Source organism: Acomys russatus, chromosome 2, assembly GCF_903995435.1.
Source record: "Acomys russatus chromosome 2, mAcoRus1.1, whole genome shotgun sequence".
Taxonomy (NCBI): Eukaryota; Metazoa; Chordata; class Mammalia; order Rodentia; family Muridae; genus Acomys; species Acomys russatus.
Genome location: NC_067138.1, coordinates 101284245 through 101298191, shown reverse-complemented (window position 1 = coordinate 101298191; position 13947 = coordinate 101284245). Strand labels below are relative to the sequence as shown.

The following is a 13947-nucleotide window of genomic DNA, read 5'->3' as shown; positions in this document are numbered from 1 at the left end:
ACTTAGCTGTAAGGTAGGAATAGGTATTCCATTTAGTTCCATCTACTTTATGTGCAGGGATCAACTGAGATTGGGATGTGGATGAAGGTCCCATATCTGCATGGTCTGAAGCAGGATGAGCTCAGGTACCAACCTACTTGCTGTGTAAGGAGCACAGTAGGTGGAGTCCTGAGGAAGGGAGGCCAGGGTAAGGCAGGCTTCTGTCAGGCATGAACTTGCAGCTGGCACCGTGCTCCCCTATTTCCCTGCCCTTGTCTTATGCTCATACCTGGTACCTAGGTACCCAGGAGTGGGTACTGGAGGGAGCACTAGACTCCAGGAGACCCTTGGGGAGAAGATGCAAGAACGGTGAGGGTACAGGCCCAGAGAGACAGGAGTCTAGGTCAGGGTTTGTACGCTGACAGGCGTTCTCCCAGACAGCCTTTCCTGGAGCCCTGGGCTCTTCTCAGATGCCAGTATGCCACTGTCGCCCACCCTCAATGTCCACCACAAGTTCTTAGTGTAGAACTTTATGATTAAAATCCTGATTCTTAGGCCCTGAGAAGGATGTCAGCATCTGGGGCCCCTTGGGATTATAAACCCATTCCGTAGCCTGACCTTGTCCATGGCATTTGGGATCTGCATTCCTTTTTCAGGCAGTCTAATCACTCACCCTGTCCTGCACAGTCCAAAACTGAGCACAGTGCCCACAATGCTTTTTCTCACTCAGATATCTTGTTGCACGGTATTTATTGTGTCTGTTTGCTGTTTGCCTTTCTGGGGAGACCTTGAGCTCCATGGAGCCCAGGTCATTTTTCTTCATTTCTGTATCTTCAGTGCTTTCCACAATGCTTCATTAAAACTTATTCAGAAAAGATGGGTAAATGCTCCTTGAATTAAGATCTGTCCTTGCCAGTCTTGGTGTCTTATTGAGTAATTGGACATATTTGAGTCCTTTTCCTAATCCTGAGGACAAAGATTATGTAGTTACCTTCGGTCCCTACCACCAATGGCCCCTATCCTCAGCACGCCTTTAAGCTGCCACATTCCTTTGCTGACAACACACAGTCATCCCCCACACCCTGCCCCAGGCTTACCAGTAATGTCAGCATGCATCTGCACAAAAAGGGGGTTCTTGCTTAGGCCTCCACATAGGAAGAGGGTACTGAGAGAGTGGCCCGCTGCCTCCATGGCCTCAATGATGAAGCGAGTCCCAAACTTAAAGGAGAAAACAGAGGAAAATGTCAGGATGGCAGTGATGGCAAGTGATCAGAGACACGTGTATTCGGCGTGTGAGCTTGGCTTGGCACCCAGAACTCTGCACGGCCATCCTAGAGACCTGAGGCTCCAAAGTCATGTTGCCTGTAACCACACAGCTGGTTCACACAGGGAGATCTATCATAGGCCTGCCTGACTCCAAACCTCTGCAGTCAACATTTGCTTCTCAGGATTAATACAACACCAAGTGAAACAGCCAGGCTCTTATCATGGCTAGTTTGTTTACTTTTTATTTCTTTTTTATTGATTAGAATATAATTACATCATCTCTCCCTTCAAACCTTCTGATGTACTCCTCCTTGCTCTTTCAAATTAAGTCTCTTTTTTATTAATTGTTGTTAAATGCATATGTTTGTACACATGATGTGATGTGTCTTTGTATATATGTATACACAGACATAAAATCTGCTCCATCTGTATAATGCGTGTTTTGTGTATGTTTTCAGTGCTGACCGTTTGATATTGAATAACTAACTGGCTGATGTGCTCGTCCCTAGGGAAGACTTCTTCTCCTGCTCCCAGTATTACTTAATTGCCTGTTCTCCATGTAAGGCTGAGGCCTTGTGGACTTTCCTTGTGCACTCTGCTATGTCTATTGGTGTCCTTGCTTAGCTCATGTTTGGCCAGTCAGTTATATACATGAGACTTTATGCAAGTACGAATGCATTAAAGTACACAATCCGAAATAAAAACTTCCAGCAACAGAATCATGGAAGGATGCAAAGTCTTTGGCTATCAAGGAACTAACAGGACTAAATCTGCCCTTTACCTATGTTTTCGTAATGAGGCTTCTGGACCAGCATCCATTCCCAGCCAATCCTTAGTGAGGCAGGATGATACAGAGAGCTCAGAGCTCATGCCTTCTGCCGTACTGTGTTCTTGAAAAGAGTTACCCACATTTCACCTTGCTGGATTTACTCTTTACGCAGTAACTCTGCTATGGTTTGTGGAGACAGCTATCACAGTCAATATTAATATATAACTTATAATTTGTGTTTGGTTATTTAAATAGATGTGATTATATTGGTGGGTATTCAAAAACTAGAAGCTTAAAATTCCTAATTTATTTGGGGATGTTGGTGTTTTTTTTTAAGATGAACTATGATATGGCTTTAATAAGGCAGCCATTTGTTAAGAGGTGACCCTGAAGTGAAACAGGGAGAGTATTTTCAGTAGAGAGAGACGTCTCTGGAGGGTTAGAGACTAAAGGGTTTGGGGAGATGGAAAAGCAGTGGGGGTGAGAATGAGAGTGAATTGCTGGGTAGGTGGGGGAGGAAGTCAGAGGACATAACAGGCTAAAGATCTGGAAGGTCCGAGCGTTCCAATGAATGGTGAAGCTGTCAAGGAGAGATGGGGGTGGAGAACAGAAATCAGCCAATAGCATAGTTTTTAGTAAAAGTGCAAATGTCATTGGGAAGTTGGTGCCTGATGCATATATAGAGGGCAGGAGGAATTACAGGCCCAGGTAAGAAACACGCTTTGGGGACTTCTCAGCATACAGCCCAATTCTCAGGCCCTGAGGGGCAGGGCACAGCAAAGGGAAGTGTCCCTCAGTGAGGTTGTCTACAGGGCATCTTCCCTCATCATGAGAGTCCTTCAAAGGAGGGATCTGTCAGAGGGTAATCTGTGCCTACAGGACATGACGTCATCGTTTACAGTAAGTGATGAGGCTCTGGGGCAGCCAGGAGCAAAAGTCCAGCAGTCACAGCAGAAAAGCCTTAGAGTTTGTTGAAGCTGCCCATGAATTGGGTGCAAATATGAATTTAGTAAAACTTGGGCCTTCAAAATGAAACGTTGTAGCATTCAAGATGATTCCTTGCCTAGTGAGAGTTGGTCATTCTCTCTAGGTGTTCTTTCTTTCGTTTTGGGGGGATCATGAACCCTAGAAAAAGGTCACCCACAGAACAAACTATGCATAATTTTAGGAGGTTAACACATGATCATAAGTCCATTGTGGATTACTGGAGGCTGCTGGTTCTAGGCCGCTGTGATCTATTCTGAAGACAGGAATCTACACAGAGGCAGGCACGAGCTAGGGTTGAGATCAAGAAGCCCGACCTCATCTATGCACAGTTCACCTATCTCACCAGCCCAACCCAAGACTCAATTCTCATTTACTAATGGGACATATACTATCGCATTCAACTATTTGAGTGTGGATTGTTAAAAATGGCAAATGAAAAGAAATAAAAGGTATGGCCTGGGACAAAGGCATCACACAGCAGCATGGCCCTTACCAGCTCACAGCTGCGGGCCCATGGAAGGGCTTACAATGGAGCTCTTCTGGCTATGAGGCTCACTAGGCACTCTGCTGCACATGTCAATGTCATCTCGACTTTAAGAGAAACTAGAAAACTGACGATTGTTAACCACACTTGGACTGTGTGATTAGCAGGTCTATGACTGGGGTCATTGGGAAGCCCATCACTGGGAAAGTAAGTAAGGGTCTGAAGGAGAGGCACTCCCTTCAGCGCTGTGACAGCCTGTCTCTCTTTTCCCACTCTGGCAGCTCTTTGCGGGGGGAGGGGGGGCTTCCCTTTAGTGTTGCACACTCCACGTTGTGAAGACCCACCCTCTTAAAATGCTCACCAAAGGACTTTGTGTGAAAATGCTTCGGTGCTCACCTTTCTGGAAAAAATGTTTTCATGGAGAAATTTAAATTAAAATTAGGTGACTGCAAGGGGACTCAGAACCAAATGCAAATCTAAAGACTTCAAATGCAAATAGTACTTCTTAAGGGTCTAATGTGAAAAGAGAATTGCAGACAGACAGGCTGTGGATGAACTGAGTGGTTGACGGGTCTTTCAAAGAAGCCAGGCACGAGAGGGAACTTCACTGCATGGAGTGGTTTCCTGTAGTCCTGAGCTAACTTTTCTCTCTCTTGTTTCATTCCATGGCTATGGAGTGCCAACCATGGATATTAATATAGAGAGGAGGCTGCTTAACTTTCCAATAACAAATAGGTGCTAAGGCTATATATTCAGGAAGAAGAAAACAATTTTTTTCCCAAGCTGTACATGATGGGGAAAATATCTGTTATCAAAATGCTTCATTAAAATGCACATTTTTGCCTAGAAAATCAGTACACTCAGATACTTTTTCAAACAGATGGTACCCCTCCCAAGTTTAATTGACTCTATAATAAAGCCTTATCAGGAAATCTGTCTTAAAATGTCTTCCCTGCATGGAATTATAAAGGTCATTAAGATAATAGAGAGAAAAAATGGGATTGCTTTAAATGTATGTATGGCCGATTAAATGCAAGATTGATTTCCCAAATGCGTGTTACTTGAGAAAACATAGCTGGTTCTCTCCGCCTCCTCTCCTGCATGCATTATTGAGTTTAATCTTCTTTTGCATTCCTGGGCTTCCTGCTGCAATGTTCTTACCAGGAAGAGTACCCTGTGAGAAAGATTCCAGGCCAAATGAATGATGTTTTCTGATGTGTTAAGTAAAAGCTGCTCTGGGAATGCCTGAAAACTTATTTCATTCATGCAGCTTTTATGAAAAGATCAAAGAAAAGCACTCCATGACCAAGTGGAGAGAGAAGGAGTTTGCGTTGAGATGAACAAAGGCTCTCACTCCAGCTAGTGTGCACTAGCTGTAAGACCCTGGCAAAGAGCCTGCCTTCATCCCAAGTGGAAAGGCAAGTCTCTTGGCTTTTTTTATTTTTGTTTTGTTTTGTTTTTGTTTTTGTTTTGAAACAAGGGTTCTCTGTGTAGCCTTGGCTGCTGTAGACTCATTTTGTAGACCAGGCTGGCCTTGAATTCACAGAGATCAGCCTGCCTCTGCCTCCTAGAGTGCTGGGATCAGGGGCATGTCCCACCACATCCTGCTCAGGGATGCAGTCTTAAGGCCTGGACAGGCAAAGCACCATGATGCCTGGCATGGAACTGGGGGTCCCCTGAAGAGTCACAGTCCTTACCCCTATGGGGTCATATCCTTGGCCTCTCCTGTTTAGTTTGGTCTTTCATGTCCACTTCTTAGCATTTGCTCACAAGGTGTGAGCATCATGCAAATCTAGTTTTCCAGAACTATTCATTTCAATGGAAGTGATTAAGCCTCTTGCAAGCCTCTTCATACAATTACATTCACAACCCAAAAATTAAAATTTCCTCAATACTTCTTATATCTAAGTTTTATTTTATAAACTGTGGGTCTGCCATATACAACTACATGGCACTGAACAGGTTAATTTACTATACTAAGGTTTAGGATTCTAGTCAGCAGAGTGAGGACCATAGTAGCAGTACATGTGGCTAAATGGGACGGCGGCATAGCTATTTAGTGCAGAGCCTAGACTGTGACAAGCACCTCCGAACCCTGTTCCGCACTGATAGGATGATGCGATCCTCTTCGTCTTAGAACAGGAGAGCCGTGTGTCTTCACTAGTGGTCACCATGTTTCAGGATTTATATTCTGCTCACTTTCTCCATTGATAGATGTCAGAACTGTCTGGATTTTTGTTTGTCTGTGTCTTCCATTTGTTTGCTTGTAGTTTCCATGTAGAAAGTAGTTTGATTGGTTTGACTGAACAGGCCAAAGCATTAAGTCAAGAGGGAAGTTGCTTAAGGGAAACAGGGGGCCGTGTGGTTCAGTGGGCAGGCCCTATATGCCTCTGCAGTAGCTCTGCACAAGGGAGGGTGCTGTAGTGATGGGGAGCTCTGTTCTCTACACATATGTGACACCTTGGGAAGCATGAGTACTATCAGAGCACTTGTACTGGTAATATGAATAAATATGCATGTATATATTTAAAAGTAAGAATATAAGAACAGCTACTGATTAAAAAAATAGTGAATATCACATATGTCATAGAATTAATAAGCAAAACAAAATTATTCGTTTAGGGATGGAGCTAGACTCAGAGGTAGGGTGCTTGCTTCAGTGGGTAAGGCTCCCGGTTCAATCCTTAGCACCCTCAGAACCCTTAGCACATAATAATAATAATAATAATAATAATAATAATAATAATAATAATAATAATAATAATAATAATAATAATAATCAACAATAAGCATGCTCCAGTGGGTAAGAACGTGTGCTGATCTCTAAGAAGACATGAGTTCACGTCCTAGACCCACACTGGGCATCCACAACCACCCTTCACTACATCCCTAAGGCCAATGCCTTCTCCTGGTACCCAAACATGTAGCATACATGCATATACATAAATCTAAATAATAACAATGAATCATGAGTTTAAGGGTTATAACAGTACAAATCCAAATTTAGTAAGCTCATTTTTCCCTTTGTGAAGATTTCCCATCTCTTTCCAAAGTTAAGGAAACCACTGACTCACTTGTGGGGTACAGACATACTCTAAGAGGCTGAATGTCATGACCCACTCCTGCAAATGCACTTTCTGGTCCAGGTGCACATGCTGACTCTTGTGTCACCTCAGGGTCTGAGAACCCTCTGGCAGCCTGTGTAGAACACTGCCACACATGAAGAATACATAGGTGGTGTCCGAGCAGCTAGGGTTCAGCCTCACATTTCAGACCTGAATCCTGCCTTCTTGCCTTAATCATTTTAACCCATCATAAAAATCCCTAACTACCCCAGACCAAAATGTTTCTATGAAGGCTTGCAATGTAAAGGAACCTTACAATGAATTCTTCTGTACAGCGGACAATATTATGTATTGTGGAAAAGCAAACATCCCTGACAGCAGCTTCCCAACTGCACGTGGACTTGGAAGCTGCTTGTATTGAACTTAGAAGACATCAGGCAAATGACAAGCATGACGCACAAGGACTTTCCTTTCCTTTGGCTTTCAGTTCTGTGAGTTTACCGTTCATGTGGGTGAGAACACTTAGCATTGCTGTCTGCACAGGCCAACATCTCTTTGTGGCAAGCTCTCTTATAATTAGGAAGCTGCCACAAGAGCATTAGGGTGCATCCCAGGGATCTTGTGGCTCAGAACATATTGACAGCACAAAGTTATTTGTGTGTGTGTGTGTGTGTTGTGTGCACGCACACACGTGTGTTTTAAATGTCATAAAGCATCTTACGGCAATGGCTTGAACAGTGGCCAGGTAGAGGATGGCAAGATCATCAAGGTCCTGAGACAGTGTCAATCCAGTGACCTACAGTGAAGAAGACAAGGGAAGAATGAGAGGCCATAAGCAGCTGCCGTAGTTAGACGTAACTCCCAGGGACCGAGAGCATGCTCAGATGTGCTTTCTGGCTGTAACAGCTTCATACGCAAATCCTTCCCTCCCACTTTTTGTGAGCTGAATGTGGAATGCTTACTAAATTGTTTAAACTTCAGACTTGGGGAAAAAATATACCTCTCCTATACCAAAATTTTTTTTATCCTTGGATTGAACCAAACCAAAATTTAAAACAAACAAACAAACATCTCATAAGATTGTACTTCATATTTTTAACATAAAATTAAATGTTATTAAAATGTTATAAATAAATATCTTCTGTGATTTATAAGAAATAAAAATGTAAACAGTTGGCATTTGACTGTAGATGACTGTGAATTTAGCTTCTGTTAGAAACTGTGTAACAGTACCCAGGGGTTACTCTGGGCAAATAATAAGTCTCCTACAGGTGGTCTACCTACTGAGGGATAATTTAGAATCTATGGTTTGCAGGGGAATCCCATTAAAATAAATCAGAAGCAGATGAGCAGGTTAGTCTCTCTGAGAGTCCAGAGAGGAGTGGATGCTGGGTACGGACGCCCTGTGAGTTGACTGGATGCTGGATGTGGACGCCCTGTGAGCTGAGAGGATGCTGGGTGCGGTGCCATCAGCTTGTTCTCAGTCTCCCCCTCACATCTCTCTGTGTCACTGTTCTCACGGGATCTTTAGAGTGGGCACTGGCTGATGTCTTCTCCAAGTCTTTCTTCCCTTTAGAAAAAGAGCAACTGATCTATCTATGTGCATTTGTGTGTTTACATGTGTCCCAAGACAACTTCCGGAAGCTGGTTTTCTCCTTTGGCCCAGCTAGGCCTGAGAATCTGACTCAGGTCGTCAGCCTGGGCAGCAAGTGCCCATTCCCAGTGAAACATCTCGCTGGGCCTCACTTTAGATTTTCGTACTACAAAATTAATTTATGTAACATGGGTTGTGAGGTCTGAGCACTGTTGAGCTACAGAGGGTATGGATATGCAGTCAACAAGAAAACTATGGAGAGTGGTCTGCCAAACACCCCTGGCTTTCCATTCCAGGCCTATTTGGTTACTCTCTCCAGATTCCCCTCTGGCCTGGGCATTCTACTGCAGGGCATAGGCATCACTGTGGGATGATCATGGCATCTCTTCGTTGTTTCCCAAATGTCTAAAATACACCTGCTTCTGTCTTCTTTGCTCTACACTCCCTTAATTCAGGCCATGGCTGTGCCCCTTTTTGCTTATTTCTAACTTTTCTCTACAGTGGTGTTGGTATGATTACTCTTCTGTGAAAGCCTGATCACGTCACTCCCTGTTAAAACCTAGCACCAGGAAGAGAAACTGAGGCATAAGAATTAAGAATTCAAGGACTCTGAGTGGAGCGCTGAGCGTGGTGTGGAAGTATGGGGGGCTAGAAGGACCCAGAGGGTTCAGGAGCCCCACAAGGAGACCATCAAAACCTGCAGATCTGAACTCAGGTGGGGCCTGCCCAAACTGTTGCACCAAGCAAGGACAATGCATGCAGTAAACCTAGACCCCCTGGCTCAGATGTAGCCAATGGACAACTCATTCTCCACAGCTGTGTGGAGAGCAGGGACTGCCTCTGACATGAACTCTGGTGCCCCTGATTTGATCACTTCCCCTTGGCGGAGAGGCCCTGTGGGCACACAGAGGAAGGGGAAGCAGGCTATCCACATGAGACCAAATAGGCTGTGGTCATATGGTGGGGGAGGAGGCGCCCTTCTGTCAGACGTCTAGAGGAGGGGAATAGGGCAGAAGAGGGAGGGAGGGGGAATGGGAAGATAAGAGCAAGGGGATAACAATCCCGTCATAATGTGAATAAATCATAATAAATTTTAAAAATAAAATAAAATAATTATGTCAAAAAAAAAAAAAGAATTCAAGGTTAGTGTAATCTATCTAGTGAATTCTGTATAACTGGAACAATATCTCAAAAAAAAAAAAAAAAATCAAAACAAACCAACATCCTCCACTCCCAGAACATCCCCAAACAACCAACCAAACAAAAAACTTCGTCCAACTTCTCCTTGCTAGAATGGCACTAGAGAAAGATGCAGTCTGCCCACTATGTCTTCCTGGGGTGCTTGCTTTCCTCATGGAACCTGCCAGGCTCCCGCTGTTCTGAATTCTGCATCCATTATCCTTAGCTTGGCTTATGCTTCGCTGACAACTGAGCCACCAGGTAAGAACTGTGTCTTTGACTTCGACACACAGGAAGATGGAAAGGCTAAAGGACAGACCAGAAAGGGATTCTGAGACCCTTCTTCCCAAACCCATAACGTGAACGATTTCTGTTTGAGCAAGCAGCTACTCAAAGGTCCTTTTCTTTTTCTAAATGTTGTTCTTTCTCCTGATGTCTAATCCTCGTACAGCAATAGTTGGACATTTACTGCTTGTTTCCTTAAATACTCAAAGGGAAGAGAGGATATTTGCTCCATAGCCTCAAAGAAAGAGGAAGTAAAAACAAAACAAAACAAAACATGCTGAGTAACTTAATTGATGTTCCCAAGTTCCCACACTTGCTCTTCCTTACCCTAGGAATGTTTCTTATGAGACTGGAAAAAAGCAGGTTCCAGGAGCTCACAAAAGTCCCTGTGTATATAAAGGTAAGCCACCCTGGATGAACTAGATGCCAGCCTCACCACATGCTACCTCCAGTGAATGCACAGGGTGAGTCACCTACACACAGCACGGAGCAGCCTGGGTTCTGATCCCTGGTGAGAGGTATGTGCACACTTGCACACTCTCTGCTCCTCATCTAGCAGGGCAGCTGACTGGGCTGCACCGTAGGGCTTCCTTCTGGAGCCAGGTCAGTTGGTTGCCTTCCTTTGGACAGCAATTGGAAGTGGATCAGGTCATGATCCTCTGCAAAGATGAACCCCAGGTGAGTCTAGAAGACCAAATTCAGATATTTTGTGATGGCGTATAGAGTATGGGGTCCATTTTTGTATATCAGAAGGATTTTCTTATCTATAATCATTAGATAATTTAGTTTTTTATATTATAATGTGGATAATATAGCTGGTCCTGATATCTTTCTCAATTATTAAAAACCTGAAGACATAAAAGATAGACATAGTTGTATTTAATTTTTTAATACCTAGCAGATATACATCAGAGCTTCCAAAAAGCATTAGCATTTGAGCAAAAATATTTCATGGCCCTCTGTACATCTGTAGTGCCCTCCAGAGAAAAGGGACATTTTCCCTTGAAAAAGTAAGACCGAGGTAATCAACGGCACTAAAATTTACTCTTGAGAATCATTGACAGTAGCCACAGCAAAAGAGGGAACACATAAAATGCACATAGCTCTTCTGACAGGGAAAACAAGACCCTCCTTGGGAAGGAGTGCCCGGAGGGCTTTACTGCACACAGTGTTGTGATGCAGGAGGCGTGGCACATCAGAAAAGACCGGGGCTGCGGCTCGAGTGAGACTTGATGAAAGCCGTCTGTGCCTGAATCAGAGATCCTGTGACCAGAGGCCTGACTTCCTCGGCATCTCACGTGATAGGCACAGGGAGACAACAGAGGGGCAGCTGGCCACGAGTCCCGTTCACTCTCTCAGTCCAAGGTGAGACTTGCTATGGACTGTCTGCCGTGTGGACTACTCGAGAGGATGAGCAAGCCTGAGAGGGAATTGCTGTGGAATGTGAGTGCCTAGGAGTGAGGAGATGTCCTGTGTGTGTGTGTGTGTGTGTGTGTATGTGTGCATTGGTAGTGGCTTCTAAAGCTGGCACAGGCAGAAGAGCTGGATGACTCCTCTGAAAGCTGACTGGTTCTGCTGATAAGAGGAAGCTGAAAGGAAGCACAAGTGGGAGGGGCGTGTTTATAAATATGCGTGTGCCAATTCCCAATGCTGAGGCGAGACAGTCAAGTGTACGGGGAAGCCCCGGGGAGACTTGCCATAGCATGCACATTTTATTTCTTCTGGCTCTTGTGTAAAAGGGGAACTGTAAGAGAAAAGTACTTAGTTAATATTTAGAATTGTGCCTAAGTACGATGTCTGAAAAGCATGCCAACAACTAGTAAACTTCCTAGCTTATAGGCACAGAAGACTGCCTAAATGTGGTTTTCCCTGTGCAGTAAATGAACATGAGTAGAAATAGGAAGTCCTCCCCTCTGTTCCACTTTCCTGGTAAGGGAAGACCTTCATGTGTGGCTAGTGTCTGGGCTAGTGTCCAGATATAAGTGAGTATATACCATTTGACTCTTTCTGCTTCTGGGTTAACTCACTCATTATGATCATTTCTAGTTCAATCCATTTGTCCACAAATTTCGGGAATTCCTTGTTTTTAATAGCTGAGTAGTATTCCATAGTGTATATGTACCACAGTTTCTTTATCCACTCTTCTACTGAGGGACACTTAGGCTGTTTCCATGTTCTGGCTGTTATGAATAAGGCTGCTATGAACATGGCTGAGCACATCCTATTGGCACTGTAGGCGAGAGAAGTATGGGAGAATGGGGAAATAGAAGGATCCAGAGGGTCCTAGAAACCTACAAGAAGAATATCATGATCTGGACCCAGGAGGATCTGCTCAAACTACTACACCAACCAAGGACAATATATGCAGTAAGCATCGAACCTCTACTTAGATCAAGCCAAGGGACAGGACATTCTCCACAATTGAGTGGAGAGCGGAAACTGACTTTGACATGAACTCTAGGGCCCAATATTTGACCACGTCCCCTGGATGGGGAGGCCTGGTGGCACTCAGAGGAAGGATAGCAGGCTACCAAGAAGAGACTTGATACCCTATGAGCATATACAGGGGGAAGAGGTCCCCCTCAGTCACAGTCATAGGGGAGGGGAGTAAGGGGAAAGTGGGAGGGAAGGAGGAATGGGAGGATACAAGGGAAGGGATAACAATTGAGATGTAATATGAATAAATTAATTTTAAAAAGTAAAAGAAAGAAAGAAAGAAAGAAAGAAAGAAAGAAAGAAAGAAAGAAAGAGCATACGATTCACAGGAGGACATCTGGGTTTACATTTCCAGACTTCTTCTAACTGGGTGTGTAGCCACATATGAATGTGCGGGCTCTGCATTTTATTTTTTCATCTCCAAGACAGGGCTAGAGTAACTGTGTTTTGAGGATAGGAGGTCACATCTGAAATTTCCTTATTTATTGGTAAGCTGTACTAGGTCTATAAAAGCTATATATACCGCACACCCCCCAACTCCTATGGTATCGTCTATACAGACAACAAACTTATTAAAGGTGCATTTTCTTTGCAGCTACTAGTACAGGTTCACTTTCTTTACTTGGATTTGTATTAAAGGTCTGATCCTCCTGCGATACAGAACTAAAGCCTGTCCTTCAGCAGGCTACAGTCGCTCTAGGATGTGGGGTATGTGGAGAGCCCCAAGCAGAAGGAATGCTGTGGTCAGTCCCAGCATCGCAATGCTACCTGTGCAGAGCCTTCTGGGAATGCAGAGAGGCAATCGGTCCCTGAAGAGCACCCAGGTGTAGGACAATGCGGGATGTGCTTGCAAGGACCTAGCAAAACCTAGCCATTACCCTTTACCATTTCCATTTCTGTTATAAAAGGTAAAGGCAGAGGCTACGCCCTTAGCTTGGATGCTAGCCTCAGCACGGCATGGTTCAGTGACAGTCCACGCCTGCACACATCTCTTCACCACCCTGGCTCTGGGGCTCTACTCAGATTTACTGAACCTTCAGTGTGGGCCGACAATCTGCGTTTTAGCAAGGACCTAAAATTCTTGGGTTCTAAATTGGCACTAATTGAAGGGATAAATGTCCTAAGTGTTAGCAGTATTAATTATAAGTCCGTAGGGTCCCAAAATAATTCAGATTAATAAGTATATCAAAAAGAGCTCTATATGTGAGCCTAATCCGTATCAAAATTTGAAACTTGAGCTCTTATATTAAACCACAAATAGACACTTCCATATCACACACCTGTTTGATGAAAAAATTATTACAAATATAGTATAAAATTATCTTTAGGCTATATATGTAAAGTATTAATGATCCCTAAATGAAATTCAAATTTGAACCTGGGTACTATCCCTAAAATATCCTATTAGATACATTCAAATAGTCTAAAATTCAAAACTTCAATGTGTGTTTACGACAAGAACTGGTAATTTAGTAATAATAGCAATTTAGTTACATTTTCCTCCCAAATCGTTAGAGGAATAAAAATCATTACACATGTCAGCTACCAAAAGTGCTGTAGGAAACACTCCTCTAAGGGTCTCTGAAAATTGTCAAAGGCAAGGCAGATGTTCTAGGTCACTGGATCTTGATGGGAGTTGGTGAGGGAGAGCGGAGAAAGCCCTGTAGAGGCCACGCAGGAGATAAGAGGGACTAGAGACTAGACAGCCAGAAGCCTAGGAAGACTCAGTAACTGTGGGGGTCTTTACACTGCTCAAACCCCACGCAGACCTGGGAACGGAAGACAAATGTGCAACCATGGCATGGGAGGAGGAATTAGAAAGATTCTGTCCTCTGTTTATGCATACACTAATCTATACTCAGCTATAGAGACTTGCCGGAAGTGATCAGTTACTGGCTAGCTG

The 13947-nt window shown here is 43.9% G+C and overlaps 1 protein-coding gene across 4 annotated transcripts in view; it reads right to left on the bottom strand.

Moving 5' to 3' along the window:
• Fggy (FGGY carbohydrate kinase domain containing) overlaps window positions 1–13947 on the bottom strand; it is a 364828-nt gene that overhangs the window by 86769 nt on the left and 264112 nt on the right. For all 4 annotated transcript variants that reach the window (XM_051164348.1, XM_051164353.1, XM_051164357.1 and 1 more), the window contains 2 exons: window positions 7272–7346; window positions 1077–1197 (listed from right to left, as the gene is read on the bottom strand). In XM_051164348.1, the coding sequence (XP_051020305.1) occupies window positions 1077–1197; window positions 7272–7346 (196 nt within the window). The remainder of the gene's footprint in view (window positions 1–1076; window positions 1198–7271; window positions 7347–13947) is intronic.